The 23,584-nt window shown below is 46.5% G+C and overlaps 1 protein-coding gene across 3 annotated transcripts in view; it reads right to left on the bottom strand.

Moving 5' to 3' along the window:
• Nucleotides 1–23,584, bottom strand: part of B4GALNT1 (beta-1,4-N-acetyl-galactosaminyltransferase 1) — a 254,061-nt gene that overhangs the window by 79,837 nt on the left and 150,640 nt on the right. For all 3 annotated transcript variants that reach the window (XM_073613757.1, XM_073613758.1, XM_073613756.1), the window contains 2 exons: nt 18,930–19,133; nt 15,163–15,336 (listed from right to left, as the gene is read on the bottom strand). In XM_073613757.1, coding sequence (XP_073469858.1) covers nt 15,163–15,336; nt 18,930–19,132 — 377 coding nt within the window. In that variant the 5' untranslated portion in view covers nt 19,133. The remainder of the gene's footprint in view (nt 1–15,162; nt 15,337–18,929; nt 19,134–23,584) is intronic.

The following is a 23,584-nucleotide window of genomic DNA, read 5'->3' as shown; positions in this document are numbered from 1 at the left end:
AGTGACCCCCTAAGTGTACCCAGAGCAGGAGAGTTACCCCCTCAGAGTGCCCAGAGCAGGAACGTGACCCCCTAAGTGTACCCAGAGCAAGAGAGTGACCCCCTAAGTGTACCCAGAGCAGGAGAGTGACCCCTAAGTGTTCCCAGAGCAGGAGAGTGACCCTCTAAGTGTACCCAGAGCAGGAGAGTGACCCCCTCAGAGTGCCCAGAGCAGGAGAGTGACCCCCTAAGTATACCCAGAGCAGGAGAGTGACCCCCTAAGTGTACCCAGAGCAGGAGAGTGACCCCCTAAGTGTACCCAGAGCAGGAGAGTGACCACCTCAGAGTGCCTAGAGCAGGACAGTGACCCCCTCAGAGTGCCCAGAGTTGGAGAGTAACCCCCTCAGAGTACCCAGAGCAGGAGAGTGACCCCCTAAGTGTACCCAGAGCAAGAGAGTGACCCCCTAAGTGTACCCAGAGCTGGAGAGTAACCCCCTCAGAGTACCCAGAGCAGGAAAGTGACCCCCTAAGTGTACCCAGAGCAAGAGAGTGACCCCCTAAGTGTACCCAGAGCTAGAGAGTGACCCCCTCAGAGTGCCCAGAGCAGGAAAGTGACCCCCTAAGTGTACCCAGAGCAGGGGAGTGACCCCCTAAGTTTACCCAGGGCAGGAGAGTGACCCCTAAGTGTACCCAGGGCAAGAGAGTGACCCCCTCAGGAGTAGCCAGAGCAGGAGAGTGACCCCCTAAGTGTACCCAGAGCAAGAGAGTGACCCCCTAAGTGTACCCAGAGCAGGAGAATGACCCCCTAAGTGTACCCAGAGCAGGAGAGTGACCCCCTCAGAGTACCTAGAGCAGGAGAGTGACCCCCTCCATCCCTCCCTACAATGTATCCCCGTTCCCGCCCAGCATCATCCATCCCTCTCAGGATTCTGGTGGGATGGGGATACATTGTAGAGAGGGATGGATGATGTTGGGCAGGGATGGGGATACATTGTGGAAAGGGATGTGGATACATTTATTTTTGAGGTGGGGGGGTGAAATCTTGGGTGAGTTCCCACACTTTTTCCCCAGGACTTGACCCCTGGGTATGCCCCTTAATCAGTGGCTGCCACCACCATAGAGGAGATTAGGAGTCCCCCCCAGACCCCCCTTGTCTCAGCTCAGGTGCTCCATAAGGGGCTGGCACTGCCTGGTGTGGGGAGGGGCTGGCACTGCCTGGTGTGGGGAGGGGTTGGCACGGCCTGGTGTGGGGAGGGGCTGGCACGGCCTGGTGTGGGGAGGGCTGGCACGGCCTGGTGTGGGGAGGGGCTGGCACGGCCTGGTGTGGGGAGCGGCTGGCACTGCCTGGTGTGGGGAGGGGTTGGCACTGCCTGGTGTGGGGAGGGGCTGGCACTGACTGGTGTGGGGAGGGGCTGGCACTGCCTGGTGTGGGGAGGGGCTGGCACTGCCTGGTGTGGGGAGGGGCTGGCACTGACTGGTGTGGGGAGGGGCTGGCACTGACTGGTGTGGGGAGGGGCTGGCACTGACTGGTGTGGGGAGGGGCTGGCACGGCCTGGTGTGGGGAGGGGCTGGCACGGCCTGGTGTGGGAAGGGGTTGGCACGGCCTGGTGTGGGGAGGGGCTGGCACGGCCTGGTGTGGGGAGGGGTTGGCACGGCCTGGTGTGGGAAGGGGCTGGCACAGCCTGGTGTGGGGAGGGGCTGGCACTGCCTGGTGTGGGGAGGGTTAGCACTGCCTGGTGTGGGGAGGGGTTGGCACTGCCTGGTGTGGGGAGGAGCTGGGACTGCCTGGTGTGGGGAGGGTTGACACAGCTTACTGACAGAAAAACAATCCTTATCCTTCCTCTGTTGATTAGGACTGGAGTCCCACTGCCTGTCCCTATCCCCTACCAGCTCAGCAGCTCTATAATAAGGATCAGGGCCAGACAGGTGATAATGTGATGGTGAGTGGGCGGGTGCACTCTACTTAGATTTCCAAAAGAAATCCTTCTTCCTCCGGGGCTGGGATAGGAAACTCCCCTCTTGTCCTGATCTTGGCTCAGCCCACAGCAGCTCCATAGAAGCACACACAGCTCCTGTTTGCCTGTTTGTGACGAGGAGGAGGGGTGGGCGTGGCTTCCATGCAATGAGATAGAGACTAATTCCTTCCTCCACGGCCCGGCTGGGCTGAGAGCTTCTCCCTCCTTCCTTTCCTTAGTGCGGCTGGCAAGTACAGAGGCGCCGCATGTCCCAATGCTTTCAAAACCTAGCGCCTCTGTACAGTACTGAGATCAATCCATCACTAATGATGCCGGGACTCACTGAAGATCAGCGGCTTATGCGGTCAGAGCTGCAGTATCCCTCCTCTATATGAAAGAGTCCCCGGACTTTTTTGTCCCACAGAGCACACAGGTAAAAATTTATTTAAAAGAATTCCGTGACATATATTGGAAATTCAAGCGTGCACATTTTGGGGGTGCTATGAGGGTGCTTAAACAATTTTTGAGGGTGCTTTAGCACACCCATGCACCCACCTGGCACCGCCCCTGGGGTTCCCAGAGACCTATTTCAAGGGTTCCTCTGTGTTGAAAAGGTTGAGAAAGGCTGCATTAGATAAAGAAAGATCAATGAGTATTTGTATTGCAGATATATTGCTATTTAATCCATGGCTTGCAAATGGAATCCGAATAATAGGTGTCACTAAGTGTGGATTATTCCCAGGTACAGAAACAATATGTTCTCAGCAGATGTCTGGCAGTGTGAAAACAGTAATTAATCCCCAGCAGGCATTTATGACAAGCTATCTCGAAACATATAACCAAATTGTGGCTGTTGATTGCATCATAGGGTAAAGAGCAACTGCATAAAGAGTAGGGCCGAAACAACTAATCGATTATGAAAATAGTTGTCAACTATTTTCATAATCGATTAAATCGGCCAGCCGATTAGTTGGCCTGCATACAGAATTCATTATTTGTTTACATATCAGGAAATACAGTAAAGAACACATACAGCTCAGTACACCGTCCATACATATCAATAAGTACCTGTGAATGTGTGAGGAGCAATGCCTCTTGGGACATGTAGTCCTGAGCAGGAAGTGAGTGGTTCTAAAGGCAGTTTTAAAGGTTCTAAAGGTTTTTTTTAACTTTGCTATAGGAGCACTCTATATTATACTTTGCAGTTTGCTATTGGGGCACTCTGAAGGCAGGAGGAGCCAGAGGCGTCGGTGGGGGACCCCAGAAGAGGAGAATCAGGGCTGCTCTGTGCAAAACCATTACACAGTGCAGGTAAGTATAACATGTTTGTTGTTTTGAAAGAAATCACTTTAAAGACTCTTTAAAGAGAAGGTGGAGGCTGAGACTGGAGGTAAAAGAAGGCATTACAATTACATTTAAAGCAAACTTTTAACAGTGTTGTGCATTATATTTAAAATAATGATATCCATGAAAAAAATATTATATGAAATTATTTATATGATATAAGTAATATATATTATTACTTTCACTGTTTTACAGTATAAATGAACCCGTTATAGTAGCGATTATTGCAAACACGCACAGCAAAAAGCACTGCAGAAACGGAGTGTGAAGTAAACTTTACACTGGCCATACACGTATCGATTTTCGGACGAGAATATTCATTACGAAAAATGTTTGTACATTCGCTGAATGAAAGAACATCGTTTGAAAATTTCTCTTGCTTTTAACATTCAGTTTTAAAATGAATGTAATTTCTGAAAGAAAACCACATGCACTGTCTAAAAATTCCTTTGACCAAGAAGTTTTCTATTCTGCTCCTTCAAATTTTCCTGTCACTGTGGTTGAAAACGAACGTTGATTTGACCCCACTAATGATTAGAAAATCATATGAACATTGTTTTTGTATGGCCAGCATAAGTGATAGCAGGCACAGGGAGCTTTTATCAAGCCACCTGCCTATGACAAGGGAGTCTGTCACACATAATATAGTACAGTTCTGTTTGAAAATCCACAAAACAATGTTTAATTTTTTTTTCTTTAAATAAAAAATTGCATCTCTGAATTTGATGATATTTACAACCTCTAATAGTATATGCAGAATATCTCTTCTGTCTGTTATTCTCAGAGTGGATTAGAGATTTTGCTCCCTAACGATATAGTTGGTTATTTATATTTACCACTGCATATTTAAGAATAAATTGCCTTTTATTTTAAACTTTACATATGAACTAAACTATACACCACACTTTAAGGTTATTATCCGATTAATCGAAACAATAATCAGCCAACTAATCGATTATAAAAATAATTGTTAGTTGCAGACCTAATAAAGAGCATTTGCAGCACTGAAGAGTTAAAGGAGAACTTCAGTTACATAATAAACAACTTCTAGACAAAAACGCTTTACGATATTAAAAAGCACCCTTACCAGAATCTACAGGTAGCCTTAATTTTTTTTAAACGGCTTACTCTTTTCTGCAACTGTACTTTGTTTATAAATGAGACTTCACAGAGTTCTTATGTGTTGATAAGCCATTTGACCAGCAAATCTACATGTACATTCGAGCAAGTGTTCTTTAGGCTATTCTCCCTCACTTCCTGTCCCTGTGATGCCCACACAAGAAATGGGGGAAGCAGTTTTCAACGTGCAAAAGGCATTGCTAGCAATAAAAAACATTTTCAGAAGTTCTAACCTTGTGCTGTTTTTTGTTTTTCTCTGCATCCCCACTGAAGAGATTTCCTATCACCTAAAGTGATGCTAATGTAAAAAAAAATTAGGCTAAGTTCTGCTTGCCACCTTTGCGCAGGCACAGCAGCCCACTCATTTGAATGGGCTGCTATACCTACGAGAAACAAAGGGAAAAGATCCCCTACCCCTTTTTCTAATGTTCATGGCTGTGTTAGGCAAAACTGTGAGTGAGCCCACTCCCTTGGCTCAGAAGCAACCCCACACATGAATGGTCTCAGAATGCTTTACTGTTGGCATGACACAGGACTGATGGTGGCGCTCACCTTTCTTCTGACAAGATTTTTCTGAATGCCCCAAACAATCAGAAAGGGGATTCATCAGAGAAAATTACTTCACCCCAGTCTTCAGTAGTCCAATCCCTGTACCTTTTGCAGAATATCAGTCTGTCCCTGGTGTTTTTCCTGGAGAGAAGTGGCTTCTTTGCTGCCCTTATTGATACCAGGTCATCCTCCGCCTCACTGTGGGTGCAGATGTACTGACACCTGCCTTCTACCATTCCTGAGCAAGCTCTGCACTGGTGTCATCCCGATCCCGCAGCTGAATCAGCTGTAGGAGATGGCCCTGGCGCTTGCTGGACTTTTTATTGGGTGACCTGAAGCCTTCTTCACAACAATTGAAACTCTCTCCTTAAAGTTCTTGATGATCCGTAAAAATGGTTGATTTAGGTGCAATCTTAGTAGCAGCAATATCCTTGCCAGTGAATCCCTTTTTGTGCATAGCAATGATGACTACACGTGTTTCCTTGCAGGTAACCATGGTTAACAGAGAAAGAACAATGATTTCAAGCACCACCCTCCTTTTAAAGCTTCCAGTCTGTTATTGTAAGAGCCCTTTCTCACTGAGGCAGTTTGCAGGCGTTTTAGTGCTATATATAGCCCCTGTAAAGCACTTGAAACCTGCCTCCCATGCCGCCCAAATGTGAAAGCCTGAGTGCTTTCACACTAGGGCGGTGCGCTTGCGGGACATTAGAAAGTCCTGCAAACAGCATCTTAGGGGCGGTTTGGTAGCGCTGTATACAGTGCTCCCAAAACGCCCCTGCCCATTGCTTTGGAAGCGCTGCAACACGGGCGCTAAAACGAGCGGCGCTTTACCGCTAATGCATGGGCAGCCCCAGTGTGAAAGGGCTCTAATTCAATCAGCATTACAGAGTGATTTCCAGCCTTGTTCTCGCCAACACTGACACATATGTGAATGAGAGGATCACTGACATGATGTCAGCTGGTCCTTTTGTGGCAGGGCTGAAATGCAGTGGAAATGTTTTTTTTGAGGGGTTAAGTTCATTTTCATGGCAAAGAGGGACTTTGCAATTAATTGCAGTTCATCTGATCCCTCTTTATAACATTCTGGAGTATATGCAAATTGCCATCGCAAAAACTATGTGAAAATTATTATTTGTGTCATTCTCAAAACTTTTGGCCACAGCTGTACACTGTGCACAATTATTAGGCAAGTTGTATTTTTGAGGATTAATGTCATTATTGAACAACTACAGTGATCTTGGTCAATCCAAAATATTAATAAACCTCAAACCTGAATATATAAGAAAGTAAAAGTGATGTTTTGGCTTTCTTAGGAGAATATCTCCTAAGAAATAAATGTGTGCACAATTAGTGGGCAACTATTAGTGTGCAGATTTATTATGCAACTAAATTAAAAATTAAAATGTTCCAATCTCATTTGATTATGTGCATTGTTAAAGTGAAAATAATAAACAATTCAAAATTTACAAATAAATATTTTTGACATTAAAAAAAAAAAAAATCAGTGACCAATATAAGCCATCCTTCTTTTCAATAAGTCATAAGCCTTCCGTTCATGGCGTCAGTTTCTTGATTTGTTGATGATCAACTTTCTGTGCAGCAGCAACCACAGCCTGTTCAGAGAGGTGTACTGTTTTCCTTCAGGCTGGGTTCACACTGGTCCGACAAACGCTCCGACATTGGGAGCTCATGTCGCATGACGTGTGAAATTTAATGTTTCCCTATGGGAGCCGTCCTAACTGGTCCGACACAAGTCGTTCCGACTTTAGAGATGCTCCCTGTACTACTTTGGTCCGACTTTGATCCTACTTCAGCCTATTGACTATCATTGAAGTCGGATCAAAGTCGGATTGCCGTCTCGCATGATCCGACTTCGGCACGCGACTTGTGCTCAGATCATCTTGAGGGGGAACTCCGCGCCAAATTTTAGATAAAAATCCGGCATGGGTTCCCCCTCCAGGAACATACCAGGCCCTTGGGTCTGGTATGGAACTTGAGGGGAACCCCCTACGCCGAAAAAGCGGCGTTGGGGGTCCCCCCAATCCATACCAGACCCTTATCCGAGCACGCAGCCCGGCCGGACAGGAATGGGGGTGGGGACGAGCGAGCGCCCCCCCCCCCCTCCTGAACCGTACCAGGCCGCATGCCCTCAACATGGGGGGTTGTTGCCTTGGGGGAGGGGGGCGCGCTGCGGCCCCCCCACCCCAAAGCACCTTGTCCCCATGTTGATGAGGACAAGGGCCTCTTCCCGACAACCCTGGCCGTTGGTTGTCGGGGTCTGCGGGCGGGGGGCTTATCGGAATCCGGGAGCCCCCTTTAATAAGGGAGCCCCCAGATCCCGGCCCCCCACCCTATGTGAATGAGTATGGGGTACAGCGTACCCCTACCCATTCACCTAGGAAAAAAGTGTCAATTTAAAAAAAAACACTACACAGATTTTTAAAGCATTTTATTAGACAGCTCCGGGGGTCTTCTTCCGACTTCGGGGGTCTCTCCGGTTCTTCTCCACGCTCTCCGGATCTTCTGCCGGGCTCCTCCGCTCTCTTCTGCTCTTTTGCCGCTCTTTTGCTAAAGCAGAGGAGCCTGGTCTTCAATCTTCTGCCTTCTGCCTTCTTCTCCTGATGTTGACACGACGCTCTCTGGGGCTAGAATGCTCTCTGTGCGCTCTGCTCTGACTTATATAGGCGGTGACCCCGCCCCCTTATGCCGTCACAGTCCCTGGGCATGCTGGGACTATGACGGCATAAGGGGGCATGGTCATCGGGTGATGACCACGCCCCCTAAAACGTCACAGTCCCAGCATGCCCAGGGACTGTGACGGCATAAGGGGGCGGGGTCACCGCCTATATAAGTCAGAGCAGAGCGCACAGAGAGCATTCTAGCCCCAGAGAGCGTCGTGTCAACATCAGGAGAAGAGGGCAGAAGGCAGAAGGCAGAAGGCAGAAGGTTGAAGACCAGGCTCCTCCGCTTTAGCAAAAGAGCGGCAAAAGAGCAGAAGAGAGCGGAGGAGCCCGGCAGAAGATCCGGAGAGCGTGGAGAAGAACCGGAGAGACCCCCGAAGTCGGAAGAAGACCCCCGGAGCTGTCTAATAAAATGCTTTAAAAATCTGTGTAGTGTTTTTTTTTAAATTGACACTTTTTTCCTAGGTGAATGGGTAGGGGTACGCTGTACCCCATACTCATTCATGTAGGGTGGGGGGCCGGGATCTGGGGGCTCCCTTATTAAAGGGGGCTCCCGGATTCCGATAAGCCCCCCGCCCGCAGACCCCGACAACCAACGGCCAGGGTTGTCGGGAAGAGGCCCTTGTCCTCATCAACATGGGGACAAGGTGCTTTGGGGTGGGGGGGCCGCAGCGCGCCCCCTCCCCCAAGGCACCACCCCCCATGTTGAGGGCATGCGGCCTGGTACGGTTCAGGAGGGGGGGGGCGCTCGCTCGTCCCCACCCCCATTCCTGTCCGGCCGGGCTGCGTGCTCGGATAAGGGTCTGGAATGGATTGGGGGCGACCCCCCACGCCGTTTTTTCGGCGTAGGGGGTTCCCCTCAAGGTCCATACCAGACCCAAGGGCCTGGTATGCCTCTGGAGGGGGAACCCATGCCGGTTTTTTATTTAAAATTTGGCGCGGAGTTCCCCCCTAAAGATTCATACCAAACACAGTGCCAGCATTGGCGGGGATCCAAGTCGGATCCCCGTTCATTGAAAGTCGGACACATGCCGGCTTCATGTCGCAGGGCAAAGTCGGATCCAAAGTAGGACGGCTGTCGTGTCGCACCAGTGTGAACCCAGCCTCAATGTGAATCTCCTGTTTAAGAAGGGCTCACAAGTTCTGAATAGGGTTTAGGTCAGGTGAGGAAGGGGGCTATGTCATTATTCTTTCATCTTTAAAGTGATTGTAAAGTCTCATTTTTTTTTCTATAAAAATAACAAACCTTTCATACTTACCTGCTCTGTGCAGTGGATTTGCACAGAGCAGCCCAGATCCTCCTCTTCTCCGATCCCTCTTCTGTGCTCCTGGCCCCTTCCTCCTGTTGAGAGCCCCCACAGCCAGCAGCTCTCTATGGGGCATCCAAGCCGAGCTGCAGCTCCTTGTGTCCATTCAGAAACTGAGCTGTGGTTTGGCCCTGCCCCTTCTCTATCCTGATTGGCTAACTGACTTTGAGCCAATGGCACCGCTACTGTATCTCAGCCAATCAGGACGGAGAGTCCTGCATGGCTGAGACACTTGTGGACATTGCTGGACAGAGATGGGTCTCAGGAAAGTATTAGAGGGACCGAGGGGGGCTGCTGCGCACAGTATAATGCATTAGGATAAAAAAACCTGACTTTAAGGCTTTTATGTGCTAGCCACACAGTGGAGTACTTCAATGCATGCAATGAGGCATTGTCCTGCATAAATATCATGGTCTTCTTGAAAGATGCAGACTTTTTCCTGTACCACTGCTTGAAGAAAGTGTCTTCCAAAAAACTGGCAGTAGGTTTGGGAGTTGATTTTGAGTCCATCTTCAACCCGAAAAGGTCCAACTAGCTAATTTTTAATAATACCAGCCCATACCAGCAGAGGCGTATCTAGTGAAAATGGCGCCTATGGCAAGCACTGAAACTGCGCCCCTGTCAAAAAAAAAAACAACAAAACAAAAAAAAACAGCTAACAAAACTACAAGTCAAGCTCTTTAATCCTTCTATTAACAAATTAGTACTACATAAACTGCCCAATGGATCAGTTCGCCCCTGGTCATTAAACATTCTACATTCAGTGAAAGTTAGTGTACTGCAAAGTTTGCTCTGCATGAACTTTCACTGTATGTAGAATGTTTAAGGAGCTTGTTGCACAAATCACTTTATTAAACTTTATGATATCTATTTATTTAATCCATATTGAGCACTATTTGATTGTGTGTATATGCCAAGCACAAGCAGCCAATCAAATATGGTGCTCAATATGGATTACATTAATATGCATAGCCATAAATATCAGAAATAAAAGTGTAATAAAGTGATTTGTGCAACAGCAGGTACTACTTTTAAATAGACTGCGAATGTGACTACAGCAGATGACCAGACTGCGAATGTGACTACAGCAGATGACCAGACTGCGAATGTGACTACAGCTGATGACCAGACTGCGAATACAGGAGATGTCCAGACTGTGAATGCGACATACTACAGGAGATGACCAGAATGCAAATGCGACATACTACAGGAAATGACCAGACTGCAAATTCAACATACTACAGGAGATGACCAGAATGCGAATGCGACATACTACAGGAGATGACCAGAATGCGACTACAGCAGATGACCAGACTGCGAATGCGACTACAGCAGATGACCAGACTGCGAATGCGACTACAGAAGATGACCAGACTGCGAATGCGACTACAGCAGATGACCAGACTGCGAATGCAACGTACTACAGGAGATGACCAGACTGCGAATGCGACATACTACAGTAGATGAACAGAGACTGCGAATGCGACTACAGCAGATGACCAGACTGCGAATGCGATATACTACAGGAGATGACCAGACTGCGAATGCGACTACAAGAGATGACCAGACTGCGAATGTGACTACAGGAGATGACCAGAATGCGACTACAGCAGATGACCAGACTGCGAATGCGACTACAGCAGATGACCAGACTGCGAATGCGACTACAGCAGATGACCAGATTGCGAATGTGACATACTACAGCAGATGACCAGACTGCGAATGCGACATACTACAGGAGATGACCAGAAGGCGAATGCGACTACAAGAGATGACCAGACTGCAAATGCGACATACTACAGCAGATGACCAGACTGCGAATGTGACTACAGCAGATGACCAGACTGCGAATGCGACATACTACAAGAGATGACCAGACTGCGAATGTGACTACAGCAGATGACCAGATTGCCAATGTGACATACTACAGCAGATGACCAGACTGCGAATGCGACATACTACAGCAGATGACCAGACTGCGAATGCGACATACTACAGCAGATGACCAGACTGCGAATGCGACATACTACAGGAGATGACCAGACTGCGAATGTGACTACAGCAGATGACCAGATTGCGAATGTGACATACTACAGCAGATGACCAGACTGCGAATGCGACTACAGAAGATGACCAGACTGCGAATGCGACTACAGCAGATGACCAGACTGCGAATGCGAAGTACTACAGGAGATGACCAGACTGCGAATACGACATACTACAGGAGATGACCAGAGACTGTGAATGCGACTACAGCAGATGACCAGACTGCGAATGCGACATACTACAGGAGATGACCAGACTGCAAATGCGACTACAAGAGATGACCAGACTGCGAATGTGACTACAGGAGATGACCAGAATGTGACTACAGCAGATGACCAGACTGCGAATGCGACTATAGCAGATGACCAGATTGCGAATGTGACATACTACAGCAGATGACCAGACTGCGAATGCGACATACTACAGGAGATGACCAGACTGCGAATGCGACTACAAGAGATGACCAGACTGCGAATGCGACATACTACAGCAGATGACCAGACTGCGAATGTGACTACAGCAGATGACCAGACTGCGAATGCGAAGTACTACAGGAGATGACCAGACTGCGAATACGACATACTACAGGAGATGACCAGAGACTGTGAATGCGACTACAGCAGATGACCAGACTGCGAATGCGACATACTACAGGAGATGACCAGACTGCAAATGCGACTACAAGAGATGACCAGACTGCGAATGTGACTACAGGAGATGACCAGAATGTGACTACAGCAGATGACCAGACTGCGAATGCGACTACAGCAGATGACCAGATTGCGAATGTGACATACTACAGCAGATGACCAGACTGCGAATGCGACATACTACAGGAGATGACCAGACTGCGAATGCGACTACAAGAGATGACCAGACTGCGAATGCGACATACTACAGCAGATGACCAGACTGCGAATGTGACTACAGCAGATGACCAGACTGCGAATGCGACATACTACAAGAGATGACCATACTGCGAATGTGACTACAGCAGATGACCAGACTGCGAATGCGACTACAGCAGATGACCAGACTGCGAATGCGACTACAGCAGATGACCAGACTGCGAATGCGACTACAGCAGATGACCAGGCTGCGAATGCGACTACAGCAGATGACCAGATTGCGAATGTGACTACAGCAGATGACCAGACTGCGAATGCGACTACAGAAGATGACCAGACTGCGAATGCGACTACAGCAGATGACCAGACTGCGAATGTGACTACAGCAGATGACCAGACTGCGAATGCGACATACTACAAGAGATGACCAGACTGCGAATGCGACTACAGCAGATGATCAGACTGCGAATGCGACTACAGCAGATGACCAGACTGCGAATGCGACATACTACAGCAGATGACCAGACTGCGAATGTGACTACAGCAGATGACCAGACTGCGAATGCGACATACTACAAGAGATGACCATACTGCGAATGTGACTACAGCAGATGACCAGACTGCGAATGCGACTACAGCAGATGACCAGACTGCGAATGCGACTACAGCAGATGACCAGACTGCGAATGCGACTACAGCAGATGACCAGATTGCGAATGTGACTACAGCAGATGACCAGACTGCGAATGCGACTACAGAAGATGACCAGACTGCGAATGCGACTACAGCAGATGACCAGACTGCGAATGTGACTACAGCAGATGACCAGACTGCGAATGCGACATACTACAAGAGATGACCAGACTGCGAATGCGACTACAGCAGATGATCAGACTGCGAATGCAACTACAGCAGATGACCAGACTGCGAATGCGACTACAGCAGATGACCAGATTGCGAATGTGACTTACTACAGCAAATGACCAGACTGCGAATGTGACTACAGGAGATGACCAGAATGCGACTACAGCAGATGACCAGACTGCGAATGCGACTACAGCAGATGACCAGATTGCGAATGTGACTACAGCAGATGACCAGACTGCGAATGCGACTACAGAAGATGACCAGACTGCGAATGCGACTACAGCAGATGACCAGACTGCGAATGTGACTACAGCAGATGACCAGACTGCGAATGCGACATACTACAAGAGATGACCAGACTGCGAATGCGACTACAGCAGATGATCAGACTGCGAATGCGACTACAGCAGATGACCAGACTGCGAATGCGACTACAGCAGATGACCAGATTGCGAATGTGACTTACTACAGCAAATGACCAGACTGCGAATGTGACTACAGGAGATGACCAGAATGCGACTACAGCAGATGACCAGACTGCGAATGCGACTACAGCAGATGACCAGATTGCGAATGTGACTACAGCAGATGACCAGACTGCGAATGCGACTACAGAAGATGACCAGACTGCGAATGCGACTACAGCAGATGACCAGACTGCGAATGTGACTACAGCAGATGACCAGACTGCGAATGCGACATACTACAAGAGATGACCAGACTGCGAATGCGACTACAGCAGATGATCAGACTGCGAATGCGACTACAGCAGATGACCAGACTGCGAATGCGACTACAGCAGATGACCAGATTGCGAATGTGACTTACTACAGCAAATGACCAGACTGCGAATGTGACTACAGGAGATGACCAGAATGCGACTACAGCAGATGACCAGACTGCGAATGCGACTACAGCAGATGACCAGACTGCGAATGCGACATACTACAGCAGATGACCAAGTAGCCAGTTTAAAAATCTAAGCTTTCAGCAATGCACAGCTATACGGGGGATAAAGAACATTGTCAGCGAGGGTTTAGTAACACTGAGTCTATAGGTAGAAAGACCTACCTGACCAGCCGGGCTCACCTCTCAGAGGTCCGGAGGCGGAGCTTTCCGCGGTAGGGGCGGGGCTCGCGGCGGTAGGGGCGGGGCTTGCGGCGGTAGGGGGCGGGAATATTCGTGGTCCAGGAGAGGCAATGCTAGTGCTCTGAGCACATACAGAGTACATGGGGCGGGGCAGGGCAGGGCAGGGTCAGAGCGTCAGTGGAGCTCCCTGCCCCACCCCTCCCTGCTGACAGAGCCTCCCTCAGCCTAAACCGAGCCCGACAGCCATCTGATAAAACACCAGCGCCGCAATCCTGCAGGCTGATCATGGCGCCGGTGACTATATTAGTCTGGGAGGACAGGTGGGGTTTTTTTTTCATGCAGAGGGCGGCTTTTTGCCGCCCCTTCCCCCCATGGCGCCCATGGCACTTGCCATGGCTGCCATACCTTAGATACGCCACTGCATACCAGTACCCCACCTTCACCTTGCTTACGTCTAAGTCGAAGAGGAGCTCTTTGTCCGTTACTGATCCAGCCACAGGCCCATCCATCTGGTCCGTCAAGAGTCACTCTCATCAGTACATAGAACCTTTGAAAAATCTGTCACCAGATATTCCTTGGCCCAGTCTTGACGTTTCAACTTATGTGTCTTGTTCAGTGGTGGTCAGTTTATAGCCTTCCTTACCTTGGCCATGTCTCTGAGAACTGAACACCTTGTACTTCTGGACACTCCAGGTAGGATGCAGTTCTGGAATATGACAGCACTGGAGGATAATTGGTTCCTGGTAGCTTAACGTCTGATTCTTCTCAAACTGTTGGCAGTTAATATGTGTCTTTTTTTAATACATTTCTTGCAACCCTGTTGACTATTTGCAACAAAATGTTTGATGGTTCTGTGATCACACCCCAATATCTTAGCAATTTCAAGAGTGCTGCATCCCTCTGAAAAAGACTTTTTACAATTTTTGACTTTTCATAGTCAGCTACATCTCTTTTTTGGACCATTTTCCCTGAGGGAAAGAAGCTGCCTAATAATTATGCACACCTGGATATAGAGCGTTGGTCTCTTTGAGCCACACCCTCCCTCATTACACAAATACACATCACCTGATATGCTTAAATCCAAAATGCAATCAAGTTTATACAGCTTGGAGTTGGACAATATGCATAAAAATGATGATTTGGTCAAAATACTTACTTGCCTAATAATTGCGCATACAGTGTATATGTTCCAGTGCTGCCTGGATTAAGCACTTGACAGCCTGCACCCATCTAATACTGTCAGACACTGGACTTATATGTTACTAGAACACCTAGAGCGGCACTAAAAGATATTGCATGGTATCGTGAGTAGTCCTTAGCAATATTGGGGTTTTTTTTCACAACAATACTTTACATTAATGCATGGCTGGTGGCTGTACCTCATTTTGAAGTTACTATATTCCAGTTCTCTTCGTCTATAGGTATCCTCAAATAATGAAGGCTCCACAGCTGAAATAAAGTTGACGGCATACGGTTTTCCAAAGAGCTCTTGTCTAAAAGGAATGTCTAGAGTGGCCTTAGCTTCACATTTGCAACTGTTTCTTGGCAAAAGTCTGTGAAGAGATACAATCCAATTAATCCACCCTGGCTTCAAATTAACCTCAGCAACAAAAAATGCTCTTATACTCCAAAGATGATTTTTTGTAGAATACAATGGGTTTGAATTGCAGGAAGTGTACTATTGAAATGGAACAGTAGGAAAAAAAATAACAGCAAACTACCTGCTTTACTTATGTGCCAAACAATTTAGAGGATTATGTTGAAATTTCCCTATGTTTAAAAGCTGGCCACAGGGATTACAACGCACAAAGTAATTTTCCTCAGGATACTGAAGGGGCCAAGTGCTAAAAAAAACTCTGCTATCTAATACAAGTACATTATATGTTGAGCGCAGGAAGATGAAGCTAGAACAATTGCAATCATGTACTGCCAATCAGCCATTCTCTATAACAGCCAGCTTTGGTGCCACTCACAGATCATGGAACTGGGTGACCATAATCGTACGTCTATTATAACCCAAGGCACATAAGTTAAAAAATATATACTGTGCTTATATCTTTAAAATGCCCCTTCCTACCTATTTGCCTAACATTATTCCTTTTTTTCTGAGCAGCCAGTCCTAATTCCATGACTGTTTTCTTTGCATATAGCAATTAAAGCCGTTTGTACAAAACATGTAAAAAAATGTATCTTTTGTGCAGCTGGCTGCAGATTTAGTTGAATTCTCTTCAGTTCTAAGTGATCATTAGTGCGGCCTCTCAGTACCCATCAGTGTCGCCCCATCAATGCCCATCAGTGCCTCCTATCAATGTCTATCAGTGTTGCATATCAGTGCCACCTATCAGTGCCTATCCGTGCCCATCAGTGCTGCATATTAGTGCCACCATCAGTGCCACCTTATTAGTCAGTGCCCATCAGTGCCACCTTATCAGTGCCCGTCAGTGAAGGAGAAAATTTACTTATTTACAAAAAAAATTATCAGAAACAAAGAAAAACTTATTTAAAAAAAAAATGTTGGTCTTTTCTTATTTGTTTATCAAAAAATAAAAACCCCAGTGGTGATCAAATACCACCAAAAGAAAGCTCTATTTGTGGGAACAAAATGACAAAAATTATGACAATTTTGTACAGAATACAGTGTTGCATGACCACCAATTGTCATTTAAAATGCGACAGTGCTGAAAAGCTGAAAATTGGCCTGGGCAAGAAGGGGGGAAAGTGCCCAATATTGAAGTGGTTAAATTTGATAGGAAAGGCAAAATTTTTTTTTTTTTTTTTTTAATTTTAGATTTTAGAGTTTAGAGGGATTCGATTGTCAGATTTTTTGCTGTCTATGCCCTGTTAGTCAGAATTATCCTCTCTATTTGTCCTGTTTACCATTATCATGAAACGTGAAAGTGAAAGTAAAAGACAATCCCAAATGTTAGGTTGATATGAGAAGAAAAGAGGGAAAATAGACAAGGAAAAAAGGAGCTGGTGTGAGGTGGGTGGAGGTGGTGTCTCAGTCTCAATTAGTACACATACAACAAAAATATTGGGTCCACAGGACTTTTCATGAGTATATATTATGTCTGAGGTGTGACTCATTAAAAGTCCCGTAGGCCCAATATTTTTGTTGTAAGAAAAAGAGGGGAAATCTTCCAATGGGGGCACTAGTTCTGGCACTAGTTCTGGTGACACACCAGGACTCCTACACTTTGGAAGGATCTTCTCTCACTTCCTGTTTTGGTCATGGGACAGGAAGTGAAGGTAAATCTTCCCAATAGGACATAGATTGAAAAAAAAAAAAAAAACCTGACACAGTTATAAGCCTCCCTCACGCTATCCAAAATGAAAAAAAAAAAAAGTTTTGCCTTCAGTGACACAGTACACACAGGTCAGTTCAGCAGGAACCAGCCGACTTTCAATCTATGTGTTCAGCTGTCTGTTCTACAGAAGCTAGTCTACTGACCAGATTAGATTATTTTGGCGCTCGCAACCAATGGTTGCAAGTGCTGATAAGTGCATGCTGGCGCGGGGGGGATTCAGAATACAGTATACTATGTCTTAGGGGGAGAGATCGCTGCATTAAGAGCCCTTGCACACTGGGGCGGTTTGCAGGCGCTATTACGCTAATAATAGCGCCTGCAAACCGCCCCGAAAGTGCCGCTGCTTTCATTCCAGTGTGCAAGCCCCGAGGGCTTGCACACTGGAGCGATGCGCTGGCAGGACGGTAAAAAAAGTCCTGCCAGCAGCATCTTCGGAGCGGTGAAGGAGCGGTGTGTATACCACTCCCTTACCGCTCCTGCCCATTGAAATCAATGGGACGGCGCGGCTATACCGCCGGCAAAGCGCCTCTGCAGAGGCACTTTGCGGTGGTATTTAACCCTTTCTCGGCCGCTAGCGGGGGGTAAAACAGCCCCGCTAGCGGCCGCATACCGACGGTAAAACGCCGCTAATAATAGCGGAGTTTTACCGCCGCCCCCCGCCCCAGTGTGCAAGGGCTCTTACATTGCTTGTATTCATGCACTGATCTTGTGTATCCAGCTTTAGGCTTCAATGGATTGCTGTACCTTGGATGTTAATTACATGGCCAGGTAGACGAAGGCTGGCTGTCTGTTAAGCAAAGAACTGGTACCCACTGACCCCTGGAATAGCCTTATTACACTGTGGGGTTGATTTACTAAAGGCAAATAGACTGTGCACTTTGGAAGGTGCAGTTGCTCTAGAGCTTGTTAAAGTGACACTAAAGGTTCTTTTTTTTTTTTTTTCTTTTAAATAACAAACATATCATACTTACCTCCACTGTGCAGCTTGTTTTGCATTGAGTGGCCCTGATCCTCGTCTTCTGGGGTCCCTCGCGGCTCTCTCGGCTCCTCCCTGCATCTGATAACTCCCTGGGAGAAGCGCTCTCCCGGGGGGTTACCTTGCGGCCGTGCTCCCGAGTCCAGCATTCCGCGTCCATAGACGTCGAATACAGGACTCGGCCCTGCCCCCCCGTGGCCGCGTCATTGGATTTGATTGACAGCAGTGGGAGCCAATGGCTGCTATCAATCTTTTCAATCAACAGCCGAGAACCCCCTAGAAGAGAGACGGCGTGTCCCCGTTGGACAAGTTCGATGGGTCAGGTAAGTAAAACATGAGGGGGAGGGGGGGGGGGCTTGGGGGCTGGTCACTGACAGGTGTTTTTTTTTCACCTTAATGCATAGGATGCATTAAGGTGAAAACACATGAACTTTTACAACACCTTTAATCTTTAATATGAATCTCAACCCTAAGTCTGTAAAACTGGCAGCTCCATGTCCATTATGTTCAGAGCACCCTGGAATTTAATGAATTCTATTATGCAAATGTCAAACACAGCTTCCATTACTGACCTCTGGCCTGCTATCTCCCATTCCCTAAAACCTTCCTATTGGCAACCAATTGCAAAAAGCTTCCACACTATCAAATAGGAAGACACAGGGTCGGAGAAGACAGTCCAGAGCTAGAACGCAAAAAAGCAGCATTTTACATGCTGCAACACTGTTCATCTTATGGCAGCAAGAATATGGAGGTTAGAGAATTTGAAGGTAACTGAACATCTAATACAACATACATCAGTCATACACAATGATGTCAGATCTGGAAAAACAGAAGCTGCTTAAAATATAGCACTTATACATACTCTAAAACCTCTTCTTTCCATTTCAAGGATATGTGAGCATATTTGTCTACAGGCTGTAGCACGATATTATCCAGAATGTTCTCAGGGGCTTCTCTGTTCCATACGGCCACCACTTTGTCAGACTTGGTCATCACATGGAAGCAGAAGAAGCTTAATGGAACCAGCACTACCAGAATAAAGCACAATTTTCTGTTGGTTCTCATTCTGAAAGGAAACAAGAAAAATATGTTAGTACATTTATATGCATAGTGGTGCAAGATTACAACATGTAGTTACACTTTTATTTTATTTTATTTATGCTGGTTTAATAACCAAGTTCATGGTCCCACGCTCTAGAAAAAAACCTTATCTCACTGAAAAAAAATGTTTACTAAAAAAAACTTGTAAAAAAAAAAAAAACATATTTTATATTCATCTTTTGCACATAATACCCCAGAGCCTAATGCCGCGTACACACGGTCGGACTTTTCGTCTACAAAAGTCCAACGGACGCCGACGGACTAAAGCTGGCTGGTAATCCGATCGTGTGTGGGCTTCTCCGGACTTTCAGCAGACTTTTTCAGCCTCAAATCCGACGGACTTTAGATTTGAAACATGCTTCAAATCTTTACGTCGTAACTACGACGGACCCCGAAATCCGCTCGTCTGTGTGCTAGTCCGACGGACAAAAACCCATGCTAGGGCAGCTATTGGCTACTGGCTATGAACTTCCTTATTTTAGTCCGGTGTACGTCATCACGTACGAATCCGTCGGACTTTTGTGTGGTCGTGTGTAGGCAAGTCCGTTCGTTAGAAAGTCTGCTGCAAGTCCGCCGAAAGTCCGCAGGAAGTCTGTCGGACAGGCTGTCGGACTTTTGTAGACGAAAAGTCCGACCGTGTGTACGCGGCATTATACTTATCTAAACTCCCCAAAACAAGCAGTTAGATGTAGTGGCTGCATTTATTTTTACTTTTTAAGAACATTTTCAGCAAGTAGATAAAATGCTTTATTTTTCTAGAAATCCTAAGCACAGAAAAAATGTTATCTTGGTTTCATATCTGACCTGGCATACTATCTGCATGGAGTGAACTCCCCAAGCCTGTGAACTTTTCTGCCCACATTTCAAAATAAACCAGCAGGTAATTAGGTTTTACTCAGAAGGGACATTTGTTGCTTCTGCTGCACAATTACATTCAATTCAGTTTAGGTCAATGGGAAGTTGTCATGCAGATGCAGACAGCTTGGCACTAGATTTTTGCCAGCCTGCTTGAAAACAGCGTGGAGGGCCATTGTAGTTGGTTAGTATGGACCTGCAGTGGTAGAGCCAACTGTGTGAATTGGAAGGTCTGGGAAATTTTTGTTAAAAGCTGAACATGTACTTTAAGGCTGGGATCACACTCCCGTGAGGAGTGGCTCACGGCAAGGGTCTAGCGCGTCCTTCACCGTTTCAGGTCCGATTTTGGCCCAAATTTTTGGCTGATTTTGGACCAGAAAACGCACAGGACTCCTGTGCAATTTGCTCCGCAGCCATCCTGAAGCTGTGTGAACCAGCTCTACTGAGAGCAGGTCACATTCTCCTGACATGCAAATTGGATCCAGGGATACCCGCTTCCAGTTTGCAATAGTGTGAACCCAGCCTAAAGCTCTAATGGAAGCCCATGTATCAGGGTGACAACAGTGCAGCACAACTAGGAGACAGAGACACTCGTTGTCACCCTACAACAGGAAATGGCAGATATGGACCTTCATATGGCAAGGACCACAACGAAAGTGCAGATTTAAAAACAATGCAAATAGCTTCTGTAATTACATCAACATGTTAATGCATATATGAAAATGTAATGATTATGTTTACATCTAACTTATTTCCAATATTTTTCCTAAAATGATTAGCAGTTTGCTTCTTTTCAGTATATATATATATATATATATATATATATATATATATATATATATATATATATACACACACACACATATACACACACACACACACACACAATTGTAGCCCCTTGCATCCCGATTCACCTCTCCAATTTGTAGCTACATGCTCTGATTTAGGTTTTTATGCATTTACTGTTATATACAATGTATACAAATGCACTTTTAGTATCCATACATCTCTAATTACATCTCATTACAAATTCACATAACTACCGTATTATTTGTTCTTTTGTCTACAGTGTTGGATGTATGGTGAGAATGATAATACATTGAGGGTTATTTACTAAAGGCAAATCCACTTTGCACTACAAGTGCACTTGGAAGTGCAGTCCCTGTAGATCCGAGGGGGACATGCAAGGAAAATAAAGAACAGCATTTTAGCTTGCACATGATTGCATAATAAAATCAGCAGAGCTTCCCCTCATTTCAGATCTACCCCTCAGATTTACAGCAACTGCACTTCCAAGTGCACTTTCAGTGCAATTTCAAGTGCACTTTACACTTGTAGTGCAAAGCGGATTTGCCTTTCGTAAATAACCCCCAATGCATGCAAAGCATCTCCTCTCATTACTTCCTCTGGTTTACTCATGTGGGCTGAGAAGATAAATGTTCTTCTGTACTGCAGCCTGCTCAGGAAAACGGTTTGTGCCTTTACAATGCAGCAATTCATTTAATGAGAGAATCCCACTGTTAATATGTTCAAGAACGCTAATAGATTGTATTTGCAAAAATCCACAGCATTCCCCACTGGCATTTTTTAAACTCCTTTTATCAGTGTTGTCACTTCATGCAGCAGTGTAGATCAATCATGTAATTCGTTATCATTTTTTTATATTTGCTGTGGAAGTGTTCAGTTTAAGCGGCTAGTCATTTTCACCGTTGGCAAAGATGTGGGGAGTTTTCATGAGCTGTAAGCCACAATTATCACAATTATGAAAAATCACAGCTTGAACTATCTTGCTCTGCATATAATGAGTCTATCTCATATATTAGCAGTGGCGGACTGACCATTGAGCCACTCGGGCACTGCCCGAGGGCCCTGGGTCACTAGGGGGCCACATCAAGGTTGCCAGCTTCAGTAAAACCAGGGACAGTATGTATAAATCTGTGTTTTTTTACATCTGTCTGTGTATACTGTGTGTACATGTATGTGTATACTGTGTGATTGTATACTGTGTGGCACCATAATCTCTGATTGCCTGGGGGCCCCATAATCTCCTATTGCCCGGGGGCCCCATGAGTTATCAGTCCGCCCCTGTATATTAGTTTCACTTTTAAGTTGCATTAGTGAAATAAATGAACTTTTGCACGATATTCTAATTTTTCGAGTATCACCTGTAGGGTTTCCATCCGTCTGAATTTAGCGGAGCGGATCGGATGTCAGCGGACATGACATTGCTCCGTCCGTTCAGGTCCGCCTAAAAAACTGACAGGCGGACCTGAATGGTCCGCATGTGTGAAAGGGTTTTCTCCTACTTTAAGTAGGACATCTAGGGCACTGGGGGTTATTTACTAAAGGCAAATCCATTTTGCACTACAAGTCCAAACTACAAGTGCAAAGTGCACTTGAAATTGCACTGAAAGTGCACTTGGAAGTGCAGTCACTGTAGATCCGAGGGGGACATGCAAGGAAAATAAAAAACAGCATTTTAGCTTGCACATGATTGGATAAAAAAAATCAGCAGAGCTTCCCCTCATTTCAGATCTACCCCTCAGATTCACAGCAACTGCACGTCCAAGCAATGGCGTCCCTAGGGGGGGGGGGGCAGAGGGGGCCCTGACCCCCCCCCCCCCCCCCCCCAACATTATGTTGTGCCCCACCATGTGCCCCCCCCCCCCCCCCCCATTTAAAAAAAAAATTTTTTTTTTTTTTTTTTTACAAAAAATCAATGTCTAAGAGGGAGAGAGTCCCCAGTCAGCTCCTGCGGGTGATTCCTCCCCCCTCCCTCTGCTCGCTGACACTGCATAATGCGAGCGCTCACACAACCACGGCTGCCCGATCTGCTCCTTCCCCTGCATCCTCATTGGCAGGGAGAAGAGCGAGTTGCAGGAAATACTCCACCAGGTCTCTCAGTTACTGAAAAAACAGACTGATTTCTCCCATCCTTAGGACAGGAGAACCAGCCTGTAAATTCCAAGAGATGCCAGACCAGCGCAGTCAATAGCAGGGGCAGAACAGCAAGAGGAGGCTGGGGAACCCCACAGTGGCAGAACACCAGGGCCCGGTGGCAAGACAACCTTTGCAACCCTGATAGTTCTCCCACTGCTTTGGATCCTGATATTTTCTTGGTATGCTGGTGACATATATCTCTTGTTTTCTGCCACCCTGGGGGGCCCCAATACAATAGGAAGGGAGCTCACTGCAGAACATGTGAAAGGGCCGTTGTGGGGTCGTAGTAAAGGGCCCCAGGATATATATATATTTTTGTATAGTTGTCCCCCAACTTTTGTCCCTGTCCTCCCATGTGCCCCCCTAAATATGAAAGCTGGAGACGCCACTGCTTCCAAGTGCACTTTGGACTTGTAGTTTGCACTTGTAGTGCAAAGTGGATTTGCCTTTCGTAAATAACCCCCACTGTCTGTATGAAGTTCTAACGTTTGCCTATTCAAATATGTTGAAAAAAAATCAACAATTTGCATAGGATGTACTCAAATGTCAGTGTTCTCTTCTGTGACCATATAACTTACTTAAACCAACCCCCATTTCCCTTGCTAAAAGTGAGAATGTGAC

The sequence above is a fragment of the Aquarana catesbeiana genome, linkage group LG02 (genome assembly GCF_042186555.1).
Source record: "Aquarana catesbeiana isolate 2022-GZ linkage group LG02, ASM4218655v1, whole genome shotgun sequence".
In the NCBI taxonomy this organism is placed as follows: Eukaryota; Metazoa; Chordata; class Amphibia; order Anura; family Ranidae; genus Aquarana; species Aquarana catesbeiana.
Note: the sequence above shows the minus strand (reverse complement) of the source record. Positions and strands in the feature narration are given on the sequence as shown.